Source organism: Parasteatoda tepidariorum, chromosome 5, assembly GCF_043381705.1.
Source record: "Parasteatoda tepidariorum isolate YZ-2023 chromosome 5, CAS_Ptep_4.0, whole genome shotgun sequence".
NCBI lineage: Eukaryota > Metazoa > Arthropoda > Arachnida > Araneae > Theridiidae > Parasteatoda > Parasteatoda tepidariorum.
Genome location: NC_092208.1, coordinates 73,337,586 through 73,359,672, shown reverse-complemented (window position 1 = coordinate 73,359,672; position 22,087 = coordinate 73,337,586). Strand labels below are relative to the sequence as shown.

Here is a 22,087-nt window from a genome sequence, read left to right as displayed (position 1 = left end):
AATAAGTATTTGTTTTTCTTTCTTTTAAAATAGTAGGTACGGTGTTTAGTTTCAAAGTTAATAAACGGAAATTTGACAAAACAAATCCATCTTTCCAAATTCAATTAAATACGGAATTATTATACATAAATTTAAAACAGTATCGGCTTGCATTTCGGTTGTTGGTTATATCTCGTATTTCATTTTAGAGTTTGCATTCCTTTTTCTTGTATAAATAAATCTTGGGAATAATTTTGGGTTACATCTGTTTATAATACTGACATTTGAGCAACGTGTCTGACAATCTGAATCAGTTTCAAACTTAATTTTCTAACACTAACAATATATATATTTGAATATATATTAACAAAAAATAAAATTGCATTTTGTATATCATATATGTTACATATATATATTACTGCATTGTATATATATTACTCATTTTCTGTTAAAAAATAAGTTTAAGTTTCAGTTTCAACACATTTAGATTGCACCAATTTGCACCTAACGAGAAATTAAAACGTTGCTGAGTGGAATATATTCGTGTTCTTTAGTTAAAAACAATTGGAACTTAAAGTAATCAGATTTGCTCCGATCACATGTATTTTTACCGGTATTAAGCAACAGAAGTGCTAAGTTGCCTATTTATGGTAACGTGAAAAATTTCCCTGGTGTCATTCTAGCAATTTTAAAAGAAAATTTAAACAAATAAGAGATATTCAGATCGCGAAGAAGTATCATTATTTTCAGACGTTTAACTATACTGCGTTGCAAGTTAAGGAAAGACCATTGCGGTAAAGCATTAAAGAGATCATCCATGACCTCGTATAGTTTCGTTTTCAAATTATACGAATATGCTTTCAAAACAATTTAAAAACTTTTAAAAGTGAAACACGTTAAATAGAAATTTAATTCGTGATATCTTTTTAAGATATATATCACATATTTAAAGAAAAAAAATGTAATAGTTTCGAAGTTTTACTTTAATCTTAAGACTTGATGACTTTACTTCTATAAAAAAGGAGAACATTCGTTCTTGGAAAATAAACAACTATATGACGTTGCAAGAGCATTGTGTTGGATTGGACCACTAAAAATGGTGCGTCTTATAATGACGTACCCTCAACAACTCAAATAGAATTTCTGCTTTTGTTTCGCTGTAGAATAAAATTGTATGTAACAATATTTACTATTTTTCCATCAGTTTCTTTAAACGTGAATAGAAAGACGCATATATGTTACGCGTTTATGATATTATTTTTATTAATTCTTATAATTTGTTAATTAATAATTCAATAAGTCTTGTTTTCATCATTTCACACGATTTAAGAAAGCAAGCGAAAAAAAAATTCGTGCAACGTTATTTTGCGATAGTTGGCGATGTTGGTATACGTTCGTGCTATGATCTTGGCATACATTTGGGATACAGTTAGATGCCAACAGGCTCTCTCCATAGAGATAATGGCTTTTTCTTAACTTGCAACAAATTATAAAAATCAAATTTCGTAAAACAATCAAAAACGTTGCTTAAAATATATAGTTACAAAAAGAATGAGAGTTTGTATTTAAACTCAAATGTATTTAAAATATTAAGTGCTTGATCAGAAAGAGAGAAAAAAATCATTAGTAGCAAGAAATTATTGAAAAATAAATTCGTAATTCGGAAATTGAATTTTATATCCATATTGGTCAGCATACCTGAAAGTGTATACAACTTTCATTTAATACCTTATAAATGCATTTTTCTGATAAAGGGAAGCCAAATAAAAATGGAGTTATGATTAAAAGCTTCTTAAATAGGAAATAAAATTACTGATGGTGTATTTAAAATTTGAATGAGTTCGCAATTAATAATTATACCTTTTAATAGTAATCTTTATACTTTTTGTGTACTCCTGTCGTCTATAACAATGTTCTTCTATTAAGAATAATTGTAAAGGGAAAAAGCTGAGTCATACTATCACAAATATGTTAGAAATTATTTACATTGATTTACATGCTTAATTAGGACATTTACATTGCCGTATATTGACGACGCTTGAAAATCTGTATCCTAACGATTTCCCATATCTTACGGGAAATGCCCGTTACTAAATTAAGTTAAAGTACATAGAAGCTCGATGTTGTACACATAAATGATTGCCATTAAAATATTCAGCTGAAAAAGGAAGCCTATAGTTCCGTACCCATTTCCTGATTTTTTTTATTTCTTTTTATTTTATTTTACGGAAATCAGAAAAAAGTTATAAATCTACACATTTAAAGTTACGCACTATTCAGTGCCTAATATGATATTTCTGTATTTTTTGACGTGATATCTTAGCATTATATCAAGTCAATGTTTTACTCAGCAATTTTTCTCTTTATATTTGATTAAGAAAAACACATGCACGATCTTTCTTGTTTTGTATCACAAAACAAGTCCGAGGATAAAGTTATTTTGCTTTACAATATATTTTAAGCAAAATATAACTAACATTTAAATGTTGCATTTGCATTTAATGTGTTTTTTTTAAATATTACCACTTTACCCCACTTTGAGTTAAACTTTAACTTCAAAGTTTTAAATTTTCTTGCAGTAAATTTAATAGTTGGAAAACATTTAAAAATTTCTTCCAAACACATATTTCATTTCACATTCAACATTGATTTAATATTTTCAGTTTGAAACTTGGATATGTTTTCAATCAGTGTTGAAAGCCAGTGCTTTTAAAAATATCATGCACATTTTTTATATATTGTCTTTGATTAAAAATATATAAATTTAATTAAATAATTCGAGAATTCAGTCTAAAAAGTTAAAGCTTTTATAATGCGTAGTTAGTTGTTTAAAAAAAGCTTAAAAATTTACATTTCTTTGCTGTTTTTTCTTACCTAAATATTGATTTGATGTAGAAAAGCAAGGCAAAAAATTTAGCTAAAATGCATTTTAAAATTTTTGCTAATTGTTGAAAATACAGTGATTTTGAGAAAAAATTGAATTATTAGTAGCTGTTTTGTTTTTTGAATATTTAAATAAACTTTATACATCCTAATAAAAATAATATATTGCAAACGTTTGTTCAATTATTTATTTTAAACATTCTATAAAAATATTACTGAATAAAAATTAATTGTATTTAAACTTTTTACACATCTATAAACTATGTATTTGAAAATTATTCGATATGTCAGCATTTAAAGGTTTTGATTTAAATTCATGTTATCAGCTTTGATGTTCAATTTTATATAAATTGCAAGTAACAATAAAAATAGTATATTTTTTCCTTATGAATTTTGAATAACTTCATAAATATATGCATATTTATATGTTCAATCACATTCAAATTTATGATATGATTTAATATTATAACTGTAGAATTATGTAAAAACAACCAATATTAAAAGTATGAGAAATATATACTTAAATTGTTTTTAAAATTTTCTCACAAATGATTTTCTAAAAATTTGACTTTTTGTTCATTCCACTGACATTGGTTGTTTTAACAATGGCCCGCAGATCTAATCATTACATTAGTTTGCTTTAGCATTGTTTGTTTAAATATAAAGTTCTTTTGAAAGTAGATTATCCTATTAGTTATTTAGTAAGCAACATTTCATAAATTAAAAATTATTTAACATTTCTACATCATAAACAAACTTTCACATACTATTATATACCAATATTCATTATCTTACAATGTTTATAGGTAGAAACATTGTTTTTATTCATCTATTACCATAAACATGTGTACAATGGTTAGATAATTATCTTACAATGTTTATAGGTAGAAACATTGTTTTTATTCATCTATTACCATAAACATGTGTACAATGGTTAGTTAAGATAGACAATTTTTATTTATACAGTCTATTGAACTAGGTTAATAAAAATATATTCCTTTAAAAACTTCGTAAAAACTTTAATTTTTATCCATTTTCCAAAATTTTATGTTGCAATATTTTTCGCTTTTAATTTTTTTCTTCAACTTATAAGTTTTCTTTTAATTCATCATTGTCAAATAAGTTTACATGTTTTAGAATATATTTTTACGTACGTAATAATCATACTTCATTCGAAATTTTTTCAGTGAGTTTAAACAAAGGTTGAATCAACAGTTAAATTCGATATTTATTAATAAATTCATCAACAAATAAGATTTGTAATAAATAAATCTCAATTTTATTTAGAATCATTAATTAAAATCCTTAAATTACTCATCTAAATATCCAATTTATACAGCCTGTTCTAGTCATTATAGTCCTAAGCCTCCAAGCAAAACATTATATGAATATTCGTAGTATTCAGATTCCTATACTTATCATTGAAGTTATTCATACGGAACATATTATGAGTAATGCCAGGTACAAGTGTTGAAATGTCACTTAAATACCAGCATTTTACTTTGACTAAAATGGCACTGAAATTATAAAGTTTAGCCATACTTTAACTGCAACTGTATGTTTCGCTTTAATGACATTCGAAATATGTTTTGCTTTTATGAGTTAATGATAAATCTCAAATGTTAGTTAGCAGTTCTACATTCAGTAGATCCTATTATATGTTTGTTTTTTTGATTTTAATGGATAAAAACTAACTTCAACTTTGATATCCAAAATTTTCTTCCATTGCACATCATTCACATTTATCAGCATCACTTTCGATCTGCCCAGGAAATATTACACTAAAAATTATTTCAATTTTGAGTATTTTAAATAACAATGCACCACTTTTACAAATAAAAACATAAGAAAAATTATGAAACAGTTTTTACCATTAACACTTTGTAGTTGTTTTCCACAAAACTATTAGTTAGCATAAACTATATAATTTAAATAATAAGTTCCAGTTATTAAATATTCCAACTTGGTCAATAAGTATTGCATTTAAAATTACGTTTTTTTATTATTAGATACATCCAATTTGTTTTTAAATACATGATGCTTGTAAATTTAAAATAAATAAACAAATGAAGAACTAATTATACCTTAACTCATTGTGATGCATTCCATTTTTTATGAAACTTTAAGCATGGATTGCAACATTGAAGACAGTATGAACAAATTTACAGTACTAACCCTTATTTAAAATATATTTTTTGCGTTACAATTATTAGTGCGTAAAAATATTTTAGACTAGTGCAAAAAATTAAAAAAGAGAACTGCCTCTTTAAAAAAAGTTGTGGATATATGTAATTAAATTTCGCTATATAATGCTGATGTTTATCGTTACTGTTATATTAAACTAGTTCTCAATAATTAATAAATATTTAGCATTAATAAAATTAAGTTTTATTATCATTTTTAACAATAGTTTGAAAACTAAATAAATAGCTTATATTAATATTTTTATTAAATAAATAATGATTGAATTAGAAGTACATTTTCATCTTTTTTAAAATATATTTTATATTATTAAAATGAGAGACAAAAAACTAGTATGCTTCTTCTTTCAGATGGCAGTCTATCCCAGACCAGAGCCATCCAAACAAATTGTTTCCATCCGGTTCAATCATTATACAAAACTGCACTAATTATTATCTCGCATACAAGAAAAAAAACGTTTCTTTTAATGCTAGAGTGTTTAAAAAAATGAATCAAAATAAAAGAAATCTATCTTTAAGAATGTAATGCTCTTACATTATATTTAGGTTTAAATCATTTGAAATGATGAATACATGATTATTTACGTAATTCCACATTTTTTCTGTTCAATATCCAGTAAATTTTAAAATTTACAAGTTTATTTTAATAAAGATTATATTAAAACAGTCATCAATCAAGGACTTTCCAATAGGGTTTGAGCCCTTGATTTCATACATTTTAATAAATCTTTTTTTAAAATATATATGTATATAATTTTTTAAAGAAAACTAATAAATTTTTATAAACATTTCTTTAAATTTAAGTAAATTTCAATTTTGTAAAGCGATGAAAACGAAAAGTTCCCTAAATGTTACAAAAGCCTGAAATGCTTTTTTTAAAAATTATGTCATGTAAGATGAAAAATTTTTAAAAAAATTAACAGTGAATCCTAAATAGATTGCATTTAACAGTGCATAATTAAACATTAAAATCTAATTATAAGCAACATAGACTTGTATTATTGAGAATAAATTTCTGTATAACATATGAATTTCTTTTATCATACCTCTCATTTCATATACGTCAAATAATTCTGCACAATATGATAAATATATGTAGTGATTAAAAATAATGTATTTGTAACAGAAATAATAAAAGAAAACAAATATAATAAAAGAAAACAGATATAATAAAAGAAAACAGATATAATAATTATTATTATCAGCTAATACATATAAAATGAATGGGTTTTTTTTCACAACTTACTGTATTACATATCATTGTACTAAAAAGAAAATGAATTAAAGTTACACATTTCATATTTAAATTATGATATGGTTTATCTTTAACTTTCTTAGATTTATATATTTCCTGAGCAGACACACAATAGTAAAGAGACATATAAAGATGTTTATTTAAAAAAGAGTGAAATCGTACCCACAGAGAACCACCGCAGCCCAACAAGCAGTATCACAGGAACAAGGATTGATAGGCTGAAAGCTTTATTGTAATATGATGTATGCATTAAAGGGAATTTATAATTTAATTGAATTATGAATTAGAGAAATCAGTTAGAAATTTATCGCTGAATTGAGATACTTTTAACATTCAGAATTTATAGTTATGTTATAATTCCAATTTAAATACATTTTGAAGCAAACATTTTTAAATAAAAGATTGATTCTATTATCGTTTTCTCCAAACAATTGGGTACACTATAGCCTACGTCACAGGTTGTGTTATTCCTACTAAATTTAACCCATGAACGGCATTTTCTGCGAGCCTAACTTCAAGCCACAAATAAACAAACGAAGTGTTTGATCGTTTAAATAGCTGCTCGCCAGATTTTATTGCATTATAAAGAAAAGTAATTGATATTCAATTTTTAATTAATAATTGATTTATGTGGATAGTGGCATAGAATTTAGCATTGCGTCATGGTAAATGTTATTCCTACTAAGTGGAAGTAGTTGTGTTTTTTTTATATTATACCCAATTAGACAAATTTAAAAAATGAAATTTTGAAAACGATATTTTCTGTCGCATAAAAAAAAAATATGATAAATAAAACATTTATAAAATAAGCAGCAATAGTGTGATATGAAAAATGAGAAATAAGCTAAAGTAAAATATGCCGAATAACATATTATTTGCTGAAACGATTTTTATATATGGTACAATAAATGTAATAAAGTGGAAAATGAATAATACTAGAATATAACATGAAGTTAAAGTTATGTTCGCAATAATCACCATTGAGTTCATGAAAATTGCTCTTTAAATATTATTGTAATAAAAATTTCAGCTAAAATATGTATGATCATTAAATACAACGTGAACTTTTTCATAATCAACAATTGTCAAACAGCAAATGATTGCAAATTTAGATTAAAAATAAATTCATTATAAAAACGATGTGATAAATCAAATGAAATTAGCTATATTTTTAGCAAACGATTTTTTGTAATATTTGTGGAACGCATTAAAAAAAAAGTTTTTAAACATAAATGAAAGCCAAAGATGGAAGCGGATTGAAAAATTATTTAAATAAAATGTGGAATATTAAGTCAAATATCTTAGAAAAGTGTTCTTATGTTAACAGAAAATCAAATTTAGTGGCATACTCACATTACAATATGAGCTCATTTCAACCAGCGTTGCTATTCTAATTTAGAGAAATGATTGCAATTTAGGGTTCATTCGCTCAGAAGGCGCATAGATTTCAGAAATTATTTTTCTTTATTTAAATTTAAATTTTATTCCATATCGTTTCCTGACTTAGCTTAAAATATGACAGTAATTCCACGCCAATAAGTCCGAACATGATTGAAAAACAATGCACCTTCCTTAAAGCAGCACATGTTTCAGCAATTTAATCAGTAGCTTCACGGAAAGGACGTAACAATAGTTTAGCACCAATATATATATGTGTGTGTGTATGACTGATTAGGTTTTTATCACATAGCTAAAATATTAATATCTCTGTATTTCATGTAACAAGTTATATTACAAAATATTTCCATATATTTATGAGCTGTAAAAAATCCTCTTTAAATAATTCAAATATTCAATATTTTTATTAAAAAATAACAATAAAAATCATCACAAAACTGACTGAGATCTGTGTTCAATTTATATTGGGTGCAAATAACACTAACACTGACTACATTCAAAGCTGTATGACAAATTTAAGTTTGTACAAACGAATAAAAGCTATAAAATCATGTGATTGAAGCTACTGATTAAATCACTCGGTGAGGCAGAGTGTTGCAGTGAGAAAAGAAAATTTGTGTTCATAGTTTACATGCAATTATTAAATATGCACTGAAGTAAATTTGATAATAATTATATTTGAGAAATGATATGTCAAGTATTACATAGAGTGTTCAATTGCTGATAGGATTTTTGCCGATAGGATTGAACTTTATTTATTGAAAACTTTTTACATTGCAAGATTAAATTTTAATTTAAAAAAAAAACTTTAAATCTAAAGTTGTTTGCTAAAAGCAACTTCTTTTTATTTACTTTGAAAAAGTCAAATCAAAATTACGTAAAATATTTTAAATACTATTAGGGAATTATTTTTTTAAACACAAAATTTTAAAACATATATTTTTTGCAGAAAAGAACTCTTTTTCTTTTTTTAGCAAGAAAGACATTTTCATTGAGAAGTTGTCTGATATACTGACAAAAAGCAAAAATTAGTCAAATAGTTTCACTTTTAAATATCATAGTTAATGTGTTTAAAATACATCAGATGGAAAGACAAGTTGCAAACTTTTAATTTGTGCGAACTTGTAAATGTATAAAGTTATAGTTATAGTTAATTTACGTCGCACTAAAGCTGCACGATGGGCTATTGGCGACGGTCTGGGAAACACCCCTGAGGGTGATCCAAAGACATGCCATCACAATTTTGATCCTCTGCAGAGGGGATGGCACCCCTGCTTCGTAAATGTATAAAGAATTGTTGAAAAATTCTGCTTAATAATTGAACGCTCCATGCTTAAAACTATATTAACAATTATTTACAACCGAATATGACGGTATGCTATTTGCTAAACTAAGTAACCTCTGAAAGAAAGCAATTAATATTGTCTCGTTAACAGTTAAAAATTTAAATTTAAATTAGTAATACTACTGTCTATAACACCGCTTTTTGTTTTCATTGTATTAAATTTTGAAATCGCTCATTAAAGAAACCTGCGGTTTTTTATTTTAATTCTTAGTTTTATTTGAATACGAATTATGACAATTTGTAATGGTTTTTAATTATGCAAAAAGCTTTGTTAAATTGTTTTTTCATAATAATTTTTTTATGTCATTATCATTATTACCATTTAACAGTTTATCTTTATTGTTACTGTTAATCTTATTATTATTATTATAAACATTCTTATCATTATTACTAATATTATATTATTATTAGAATTATAATCATTAACCGTTATATTACCATTATTTAACAGTTTCAGATAGTAAAATAAATTTTTATCAAAAATTTGAATTATAAATAGCAATTTTTTTTCAAAATTACTCATAATAAAAAAAACACTATTTTTTAATTTTATTTGTTATTTTAAGCATTAATTTTTGCTGCATATACCAGATAATTCTTTTATATAATTCTTCTTGTGTTATCTCTCCTTATCTCTTGTATGAATTTTGTTATTTTCAATAAACAATAATTCTTTTTCTCTAAACTTTAATTTTGAAATTGGTTAAATATTTACTCATTAACTTATTAATAATTAGTATTTTTTCTGCCTTCTTAATAAGCATATTTGAATGAAGGTAGGGTTTTGGTCACTGAGTGCCTTACGCGCGGTTCAACTTATGAACAGAAGATGGCAGCACCATAGCAATTCATTTGTACAAATTTTACTCACGGTGCTATCACTAAAAAAAAAAAAAAGACTACACCTACATCATATTATCATATTTGACCCTCACGTGGCACAGTCTAAGGTAATGTCTAGTTTATGTAAAGATCATTTGAGCAGAATCCATAATATTTAAAAACACACAAAAAAAAAAAAAAAAAAAAAAAAAAAAATTGCATTAATTATTTTTATTCTTAAAATTATATTTTCGGAACTTTTTACAATTAATTTGAAAAACAATCTTAGGTTTAAAATGGTAGCTCACTTTTGAAACAAAATATTTACTTATAACTAGTTTAACTCCTTCAAATGGTCAATCGTTTCCAAAATCGCCAAAAGTGCTTCTTATCAAGAGAATATCTATTACTCTCACTGAAAACAGATTATATAGAGTATTCCGCATCCACCATCCTTAATGCAAAGTTTCTGAATTCATTCAGAAAAACGAAGTCAAAAATGTATACACAATAGTGGTCGCAAGATGATCCTTAAAAAAAGAAGTGTTATTGAAATTTATCGAATCACTAACAAGGAAGGCAGGAGTCAAAACTTCAAAACCAGTTTTTTCTTGTTAAACGAAGAGATGTAATAGTTTCGCCACCGAATTTCTTTCATTTTTTTTTTTGCAATAAATTTTTTTTAAATATTTTTAAGCCGGAATTCCGCACGAGGAATTCGTTAAAATTTGATAGACTATCTTTTCTTTTGCTTGAGCTTGTGACCTCTAAAGCATAAGCAGTGATTTTATTTCATTTTTGACAAATATTTTAAATTTATATGCTAATCGCTGTGATCATGAAACATTATGCTTCGATAAAAGTTTATGCTTACAAAAAATAAGACATAAATTGAATTTTGTGTTGAAAATATTCATGCAATCCATAATATTTAAATAACGAATAAACTTTACAACTTTTTTAAAAAATAAGTTGATTTATGGATTCTGCTCTGCAAAAGCTATAGGGGAAATTCTGCAACACTCTGCAACAAAAGACCAGGTAGAAGGAGGTCACCCTAGGAGGGGGGAAGTGCTCTTCCGATTTAGTTATCTCTTCGCTTTGAGCCGAGCAGTGTGAGGAATGAGACCCTGGTGGTCCTCCTGGGCTCGCTGGTGGCTCTCCGGGAGCCGTTCCCTAATTGTCAAATGTTCGGATCGGAGGAGCTCTGTAGTCCCTTGGGAGGCAAACCCCCGTCTCCATAGTCCTCCCCGCCGCCCTCTCCCCGATTATAAGGCGACATCAGGCGGGAGCGGTCGGAAGCCGACCCGAAATCCAAATTGTACTGAAAAGAAAAATGAAAAGAGAATTATAATATAATATAATATAATATAATATAATATAATATCACACAGCAACTTTAATTTGACTTGTAAAGTTATAAATAAGAATCATTTTGGACATATAAGGGAGTCCCTGACAGACAAAATAAGGTAGGTAGGCATTTAATTTACGTCACACAAGAGCTGCACAATGGACTATTGGCGAAGGATTGGGAAACATCCCAGATGATCAGAAGACATACCATCGAAGTTTTGATTCTCTGCAGAGAGGGTGGCTCCCTTGCTTTGGTTGCCCGACGACCTGCACGCGAAGTCGAGTACTTTACGGTAGAACAGTATAACGAGGACCGATACTGCGCACCCGCGGTCCCTACGTAAGCCAATCAAAGTGGTCGTCCTCTCGCTTGCTGACCATAGCCAATGATGCTTGACTTCGGTGTTCTACTGGGAATCATGCCTTTACGATCAGTTCACTACGGGTCCATACAGAATAATGTTTGTGGGAAATAGTGAAGTCCTTTTTACTCTACTCACAAGAGCTCTCTTGCCTCACTAACTCTACTAAAAGGACATCCCTTTACTCTACTTACAAGAACTCTCTTGCCTCACTGACTCTACTAAAAGGACATCTATATCTCCTTTATTCTACTCACAATGATCTGCCTATCTTACTCTACTTACAAATGTTTTTTTTTTCGTGCTTCTAGCTCTACTTAAAAAGACGCCATTGTCTTTTCTACTCAACTTAGAAAAATATTTTCTTATGCTGTAAAAGAAAATCTCCTAAATTTACAGAAAAAAAAGCTGTTTGCTGGTGTTGCTAGTTTAAACTGTATGGTAAAAACTAGAATTGAAATTAACAGCAATAATAGTCCATTTATGATTAGGGTTAAAAACTATTTCGTTGAAGATAGCTCTGAACCGTCAAATAAACGAAGAAAGTCAGTAAAAAGTAGTGAATTTTTTGCAGCATGGTGGGTCAAAGATAAAAACTGAATTTTTATTTATTTATCTTTAAGTAGTTTTATTTTTGTAATTTTTTTTCTTTAGAATTTTCAGTTATTTTTTTATTTTATATTTTACTCTAATTTCATGAACTCCCCTTACATTTTAGTTTGACTTTGGAATATTATACAGTTTGTGTTTAAATAATCTGTGTATTTTTTAAACAAGAAATGACAAAAAAGGCGGAACTAAGTGTTGCATGTTAAATGTAGTCAGTTGTTTTAGTTGTTTGAGAACTATAGAGATCTGATTTCACAGAGATTGATATTAAGATCTGATTTCACAGATTCAACTTCACAGATATGAAATGTATGTGCCACATCTGTGCTATCATGTGTCATCACAACTGCTTATAAAATTAACAAGGTGGGAAAGTTGACACACTCTTAAGACTTAACGTGAGGAGTGAAGAAAACAATAGAGATTTGAAACAGAAAATGCAGAGTTGTTAACGAAGAAATGGAAAATAAAGATGTAAAACAAAACTAGACCTGTTTTCGTTGACTACTTTACACTTTAGATTCACTCTCGGTTACCGCAGTTATTCTAATTCTGTTTTTTACATTTATTTATTTTTCATTTTAACGTTGGCCACTGTACATTATCTGTTTCAAATCTGTTTTGTTTTCCTCATTTTTGAGAATGGTTGCCTACTTTCGAGCGCCGCTCGAACAATGCCGACTTTTTCCGCCTTTATAAATTTCGAAGCGAATGATTCTAGTATATCTTTTCCTATTATTTATTATATCTTTCCGATTTAATTTCTGGGGATCATTCATTTTGTATAAGTAGTTGTTTTTAGCCTGTTTATTTTCAAAGCTACGATTTTCTTGCTTAGTTTGAATGTTTTATTATTGGATGAACTGTCCAATACTATGAGTTTCAAACCTGTTTTTCTTAAAATGCATGCATTTTTTACAATTACAATTTTATTACAGTTTTTTCAAATTTGAAGCGTAAAGCAGGCATTTCTTGTCACTTAAATTTATGAATGTAATTAACATTTATTTCATATTGCTTATGGATATAATAAAATACAAAATTTTTTGTTCTCTATTTTTTTTTAAAAAAAATACATAGAAAAGCACGGTGTTCACAGCTTCAAACGAATTATTTAAATGTATATCCATATTTTTCCTTTTAAAATGATTTTTAGGAAGAAGAATTTCTAAGACTAATTTTATTTATTATGAATTTAGATAATTTTAGAATTATATTAGAATTCGGTTCATAATGTTCAATTTTTTAAAAATATTTTTAAATGCTTTTTTATTACTTTTACCGGTATTTCGTTTTAATCTTCTGTAACGAACAGAATTAGTTTTCGGTGAATTAAGTTTTACACCTTCTTTCGCTGTTTGAAAGAACATAATTTCACATTTATCTCAGCATTTTTTTTTCTCAAACAAATTTACGACCTTTTCTCCATTAAGTCGATCGTTTAGATTTTAACTTCCATAAAAAACATTTTTAATATGTTCTCTGCTTTATGGCCTGAGGTTGCTTGGAACATTAGAGAATCGAGTTTTGCATTTAAATTTTGTCATGAAGCATTAATCTCAGAATTTAGAAAAAGTATGTCACTTATTTTAAATAAAACAAAAAAAAATGTTAAAGCTTTTTTTTAAATTATGAAGTTTTTATTTCTTTTAATTTAATTTTTATGAAAAAAAGTATGTTTAGATATTATGAATGAAAATGCATAAACATTTTTCCTAAATGAGTAATGTTTTATGTGTTTTCATTTATAGCTTTATAACTCATAACAAAAGTTCGTGTTACAAAACTGATAGATTTTTTTATTTAGAAATATAAAAATATTTTTACTGTTTTCTACACGAGCAACACTTTCTCAAAAGTTTTAACTTCTAATGTTATTTATATTTTTTTAAGAATAACAGAGATACGTGCGATATTTTTATTATCTCTATGTTTTCTTTTTCAATTTTTTTACTTCAAAATATTTAAAGTGTTCCTACTAATACCAAAATTTTTCTAAATCAAATGCTAAAATTTTTACGAACACTCAAATTTCTAATACCATTTGCAATTTTTTTCAATATTTCTGAACCTTTAATAACTATCTTACTATAAAATCGTTTTAGATATTTCATGAAACAGGGAAGAATATATACATTTCTCTTCTCTCAACTCTGTTTCTATGTCATTGTCAAAAGTAAAATATGATTAACAATCTAAAAATTTAGGAACTTCTTTCACAGTTATTATGTTCATGTGTGAAATTTGGTTTGTATTTCAGAAGAAAATTAATATATTAAATATTCGCGTTTCCTTTATATTTTTTTCATGAATTTTTCATCCAAATAATTTGTGTGTTTACACCTTTATTTACACCTTTGGGGGGTTAACTGGTGGTTAAACTGTAAAAAATTCTGTAAATTATGTTTCTGTAAAAATTATGTTAAAAAGTACAGGCATTTTGATTATCGGTACTTTTTACTGTAAAATCCATATCTACCGTAAAACATTGCTGGACAAAAGATTCCGCATACCGTCATTTTTACATCCTAATACTTACTGAAAATTCAATGACTCGATGTAATTAAATAAATATATTACTGTAAAAATTACGGAATCAAGTTTTAATTTTACAATAAAAATGGATTTTACGTTAAGGATGCTACACTCAAGGTACCTGTTTTTACCCTAATGATTTTTCAGAATTTTTAGCAATGTTTCTAATGTTATTGTGCAACTAGATGAATTTCAGGAAAGAATTAATCTCATTTCAATAAAAAAAAATGAAAGAATGAGGCATATTGCATTATGGATTGATACTTTTATTAATATTAGTATAATCCAATTAAGTTAAGAAAAATCCAGTTTATTTGAATATAAATAAGGTGTCTAGCATATTAGTTGTATGCTTGATATTTCCCTTAATTAAACACGTCTATGCTCTTTAACAGAACTTTCTCATTATTTGTGTGCGAAACAAAAATATAATTTAAGAAAATGAATTTTTTTTTATTTTATGCTTAAGTAGCAAAGTTATTAAAAATTAAATAAAATTATTGTCACAAATAAAGATTATTGTGACAAATAAAGATTGCCACAAAGAAAGAATATTGATTTTAACTGTTTATTATTTAACTTTTAAATGATTTTATTTTTAATTTTTCTACACAATTTGCTTTTACCTTTGATTTTGTATACCACTTTTTCGGTATTCGTCAAAACACGCTTTTAAATATTGATTTGAAAATATTTTTAAATTTTAAATGAATTTTATAACATTTACGTTCCTTTTGGACAAATATATTTTAATGATTTTAATCTTAGGGTATATTTTATCTATACTTGTTATTTCATCAATTTTGCCTTTTTGGGCGATTCCATGAAAAGTGGTCCTGAGTGACTAAATTTTCAAAATTATCGTAAAATCAAAAATGACACAATTTCGGAATCTAGAAGATGTACATTTTTTAATAATTAAGATAGTTTTTTGAATTACAAAAAATATTTATGTGAATTCTAACAAAAGGTGGAACACTATGAATTTTAACAGGAGTTCTCTTCTTTGTTATGTTATATTCCAATGGAGTTCTTAAAATATTAAAGAGCAATAAAATAGTTTTTAGTAATAAATATAACTATTTTACTCTTTTATCATTGTTTAATGTATTTTTTTAATTTGGCCTAAATTTTTTTGCTTGTTTGAAAGTCGATTAATCAAGATAGTCTAATTTCCCAGTAACACACGTAACATAATTTTGCATTTTTTTCTGTAAAAACTTTAGTAAAAAAGAAAATTTAAAAATTTTTTGTTTTATAAATTAAGAAGGCAAGATATGCAACGGAAAAAATTCTCGAATTAAAACTGCCAATNAATTTTGTCTTTTTACATCTTTATCCTATCTTTTATCCACAAATAATTTTATACCTTGAAATTTTATGCAAGTAAATGGCTTTGTACAGTCGATTTCTTTTTATTTAACATAGTGTTTTAAAATTGTAATGTTTTTTCAATTTTCATTTTTACTGATTTTTACAAATTTTATGTCCTTTTGGACTGGCTAATGTGTGTAATTCTTAACTATTTTCTTTTACCCAGCAACTAGCTCTAGCTCTGAATTCGTTCTTATTGATACCTTTATTTAAGTGCAGTATCTAGTAATTAAAAATGGGTTCGTAATGTTAGATATATTACGTCACAAATAAAGATATATAACATTCAATATAATACCAAATAACCTCCAAACTATCAAACCAGTTAAAAAGTACCGGCTCTCAGGGTGCCCATTATTTTTATCTTATAATCGATTTTTATCGGAACATGTTACAAAACAAACAAAAAAAACTGATATACCGTAATATTTGCTGTGAAATTCCTGAATCACTCGAATTAATAAAGCATTGCTAAAAAAATTGCAATACGATAGTTTACAGTAAAAATGGATTTTGCTGTAAAATGGATTTTACAGAGAACGCATGAAAAGTGCTGGTACTTTATATTGTAATTTGATCCGAAATTTTATATAATGTAGATTCTCAGATCTCACATCTTTACGGACGGAATTTTACATATCAAAATAATCTTTCTAAAACAAGAATAAAATATTGTTTAATTTACTTAAGTTTATTTTTTGAAAAAAAAATATGGAAATTGAAAAATATGAGGTATGTTATAACAACTGTATACATCACTATTAATAAAAGTAGTGTACCTTTGTGGCGCAAACTAAGCATGTAGTGACTACTTTGGAAATGGCATTCATTAGATTTTTGGTCTCTTTAATGACATTGTCTACCTGCAAAAAAGTAATTAATATCAATAACTGATGCATCAAGTATCCAATTGTGAACAATATCGAAATAAAAGTTACTTTTAAATTAAATATTTTACAGTTTAAAGCATATTATAAAACTTTAAGAGGCAATACTCAATCAAAAGCAAAATATGATCCATTAAAATATTGTTTGCAATGATTAGACATTTTAAATCAATAGTTGTATATTATTAAGCAGCCTAAATTGCATTGTCAATTCATAAAAATTTGAATAAAAATATTTCAATAAAATAACACACAATAATTGCTGCTTCATATACGCCTCTTAAGCGTATGTTTGGAATGAAGGAAACAACATTCTCTAATGCCGGATCTATCCTTTCATGCTTAAAAACGTTTATCTGTCTATTCCCAAGTCAAAATTTTTAATAATTTCTCATTGATGGATCAACATAATCTTGATGGTAACCATTAATAATTCCATCGTGAACCATTATATTTTGCTGGTATACCATTGAATAACCATTGTTAGTATCCAACATAAATAACCAATGTAGGAATTTGGACAAATTTATGATGGCACACTTCAAGAATAGATGGTATGTTCTTGTTGACCCATCAGAATTTTTCATCATAGTTTCTTACAAATCAAATGTTAGGACGGTCATTAACAACCATCATCTCAAAGTAGTAATTCGCTCTGATTTATGATGGGCAGACATGAAAAAAACAAATGTTTTTGATGGTACATTCCTGCTGAATCAACAATAACTCCCATTAAACCATCATGGAAATGTATAGTTGGAACCATCACGGATCATAACAAATTGTTGGTTCATGAGAATCCAACTTCTCTTGATGGTTAACCATCATAGTATTAAAATATCATTTTTCATCATGGAATGATAGAAGTTTCTTTGTCATATCATAAACCATGAAAGCATAATGAAAAAGGTTGGATGATGGTAACCATCAAATGATATTAGATCATCATAAATCGCACTCAAACTAACCTAAACCATCAAAATGTCATGATGTTTAGGTGGGACCATTACGAATTTTGACATGGGTTCAATAATAACTAGAAAAACAGATGCGCTGGTCTTCACTGCATATCTTTTAGAGTCCAAGGATGTTCAAGTTGTATTCAAGTAAATGTAACTACGAATTATCCTCTTGCATCCTTATCAACATCATTTAAAGTAATATAATTATAACAGATTATTATTTGCATGCAATAAAGAAAAATGGTAACATGGTAGAGTCAGAAACATGGTAACTTTTAACATATTTTGGTAGTTAAGGTCATATTTTTTTCTCAGTGTAAAGACGTTCTTTTTGAATGTTGGAAAACCTTTAAAGGTTTCGGGGTTTCTTTAGAATAACATCCTTCGCGTCTCTAAAATATTTTTATTATTACATTTTTCATTAATACTGATACATATTTCGATTCATTTTTTTATTTCGGAGAAAAATCATACTGATGGCGGGTATGAACTTCAAATATATTATTGTGCTACTTTATAGGCAAACAAATACTGATTAACAAATGTTATCAAACAGATCGATATTGTAATTACACTTTTGAAATGATATACGTTTTTCGTGTATAATGAACACTAATAGCATATATATTGTAAGACAGAGCAGAACGACGCAGACATCATAACTGGTACAAAGCAATAGTTTTTATCAGATTTAATTAATAACTTTTTTGGATTTCAAAATGTATTTTTAATCAATCTTTTTTTATGTTTTTAAACTAAACTTATATTTTATATTTTTGAATATCACTTAAAAGCGCTACATTAGAGAAGAGTTTTCAGTTTAATGTACAATTTTTTTCATATTTTAGAAATTGAAATTATTAATTAATTAATTATTTTTTACAATAGGGCATTTTTAGCCAAATTTTATGTATTTACACAAAACATTGCGTCTAAGTTTAGTTGCTGATATATATTTATATATATATATATATATATATATAAAACAGTTACACTGTATTAAATATCTATTGTTTATTCGGAATTTTTTCGAATATTTAACTGTTAAAAATTAAAAATCGCTTTTTTGACATTTAAACAAAGCGGCTTTTAACCCTATTTGCAAAGAGATTAGCACCGTCAGTTGAAATTCTACCTTGCAGATTTCCGGTCTGTAATGTAACTTCAATCACTTTACTATTATTTTTGATACTTGCTCTTAAGTTTTTAGTAATTATTTAATGGATTCGAATATCGTTTAAATAAAATCGAGATTAGACCTTATTGCAAATTGATACAATTCCTAATTCATTAATAATTCCTAATCCTACCTAAATTCTCACTATCACTATTTCATCGAAAAATAAAATTCTTGAACCCCGTAAGCTCAGGTAACAGAGCGCGCGTCCTCCCAATAAAGCAAACCCGTATTTGAATCCCAGCAATGGTTGATAGCTACAAAGATGTGAAATATTCAAGCCTGCAGAGGGTATAGATCTACTTTGTAACTGTCACAGAATAAACTTGTTTCTATATGTTGAAAAGTTGTTGAGACAACAGATTTATTTTTATCATAAAAACGTGTTTTGTTGCGATTAAAAAAATAAACAAACAATCTTTTCAGGAATTGTTTTTCCTAATTTTTTTTGCAAAAAACTTGTTCTTTTATGGTAAAAAACCATGAAGTCTACGGAATTACTCCGTAAATTTTACGGTTTTGCACAACCAACCCTGCTGTCGATTTAAAACCGTAAATGTTACGGTATTTTTTTAAAAGTGCTCTTAACTTTTTTTTTGCAGTGCTTTTATCAAAAACTAAAGAAATAAACGATTTGATAGGCTTGGAACAATATTTTCACAAGTCACCTTCATTCAAATGTGATATTTTTAAGTAAAGCTCCTTAGTTTTGTTTGCAAATATATACAAGTTTCTTGTATTTTCATCGAAAATATCTGACAATACACAAAAATATCTTATTACCACTTTTTTTTCATTTGGAAGTAGTTTTATTTTTCCAACAAAACTTCTTGCCTAAGTAATTTGATTTTTTTTCTGTGTTATGCTGATCATTTTGCCAGACATGATCATCCTAATTTTTCATTTTATGTGTATGTGTACCTATTGTCTACAACAAGGGACAGGAGACCTTTTTAGAAAATGCTAGTGCGAGTCAAAAGTGTTAATTTCTTGCATCTTTCTGTAAAAAAACAATTTTATATTGAAAGTAAATGCACCTTTTTAATATGCAGTTTATATATGTTACTATTTTTTTAAATTCTTCAAGCTGCGTATCATTACGTTTTTCCTTAAAATTCCTGAATTGTTAGCAGATATTATTAGTAGAATAAATACTTTACCTTCGTGAATGTGGCAGCTTTTCCCACAGTTGTGTTTTTAACCGTGAACTGGAGTTGTTGCACAAATGTCGGAACACGGTCTAAATTTTCAAGCATTTCTTTTTTATGTGTACCACCTGGTACCTAAAATACAAAGCAAACATTTTCTTAATATCATACATTTCTACTTTGTTCTGATTGATTGTACTGACATTTATTAATGTATGTAATTGAATTTTTAAAATCAATTGGTAACATTAATTGTAGTAAATAATTGTTTTTTATTGTAATTGTTTGTTTAATATTATAAAAAAATTTTCATAATTGTTTTTTATAAAAGAGAATATGGCCTTTGAAGTTCATTAAATTGTTTAATGAAAATCATAACATCATGAAATCATAAAGAAAATCATGAATCTTAATTATGTTGTTTTAAAATTTAAAATAAATTCGAGGAAAGATAAAGGTTTTTATAGGGTTTCTGAGCATATAGAACTAAAACGTTGCGACAGTTAAAATTTGAAGAAAATCATTTCAGCAATATGCACGTCAGTGTTAAAAAAATATTTTTGTCATTAGCATGAAGTATTTCAAATTATAATAATAGGATAATACTATACGTTCTTGAATTATGAAATTGTAATAAAATGGTTTTCTTATATTTTTTAGTTTACTTTTTATTTCTCACAAAAATATGAATAGGATCTATTTTTATTTCATAAATTATGAACACAAAATTTTGAAAAAAATTATTTGTACATTTATAAAATATATATGCTACATGAACTTTAACACATATATAAGCTGGAAGTTTTTTTAGTGACAAAATTGTCAACTTGGATTTCATTAATATTCATGTAAATTACATTTGCTTGAGTTATTAAGGCTCTAATTAATAAGTTACATTGTAAATATTGTATTTTTTTAGTTTACTTTTTTCTTTTCACAAAAATATGAAAAAGGTTTACTTTTATTTTGTAAACTACGCAAATATTTTAGAAATAAACTATTTGTTCAATTATTCATAAAAAAACTATTCAACATAATTTTTTACACATATATTAGGTCGAAATATGGTGACAAGAAAGGTAATTTATATTTCCTGAATATCCATGTAATTTATATTTATCGGATATTATTTTATCAAATATTAAGGACGTAACTAATAAATTACATCTTTTTTTACTCTATATAACACCATTTTCGGTCAGATATTTTTCAAGTGACAAAAATGCTGATTAGGATTTTATAAACACCTCTGTATTTCATGTTACAATTGTAGTTCTTGACATTAATGCTTTACATTTCATACATAATAAAAAATAGTTTTTATCGTAATTTTGTCCTAAGTTTACTTTAAAGCTGCATAGAGTTGTCACAAATTATGCAAATTTACAAAATACAAAAAAACTAAATTTATAACCTGTTAAATATTTGGGTTTAATAACTTTTTTTATTTTATAATTAGGAATCCCATCGTGGCATTGAGGACAAATTGTAAGCATAAAATTAAAATACAATGTAAAACTTATTTTGTCCTCTTATTGTACGTTAAAGTTTGAAAATAACGACAGCATTAAATTGCTTTTAATTGATAAAAAAACATTTACTTATTTACCATAACATCCATTTACAATGCAGTAAGGAAGACAGTATAAAGCAAATAAGACTTAAAATGACAGAAAATGGTTTCTACAATTTCTAAGGTTGACTAAATTGATTATCAATTTAAGTGCATTCTGAATTGTATCACAAAGGCCTTAAAAACAGTTAGCTTTACATACTTCATTTCATTTGACATTC

General features: G+C 26.6%; 1 protein-coding gene across 1 annotated transcript in view; it reads right to left on the bottom strand.

The window, feature by feature from the left end:
- Positions 1-10,540: 10,540 nt before the first annotated feature.
- Positions 10,541-22,087, bottom strand: part of LOC107442117 (alpha-catulin) — a 262,498-nt gene continuing 250,951 nt past the window's right edge. Inside the window, exons 14-16 of the mRNA XM_071181077.1 lie at positions 20,306-20,428; positions 16,899-16,982; positions 10,541-11,207 (exon numbers count right to left, since the gene is read on the bottom strand). Coding sequence (XP_071037178.1) covers positions 11,067-11,207; positions 16,899-16,982; positions 20,306-20,428 — 348 coding nt within the window. The 3' untranslated portion in view covers positions 10,541-11,066. The remainder of the gene's footprint in view (positions 11,208-16,898; positions 16,983-20,305; positions 20,429-22,087) is intronic.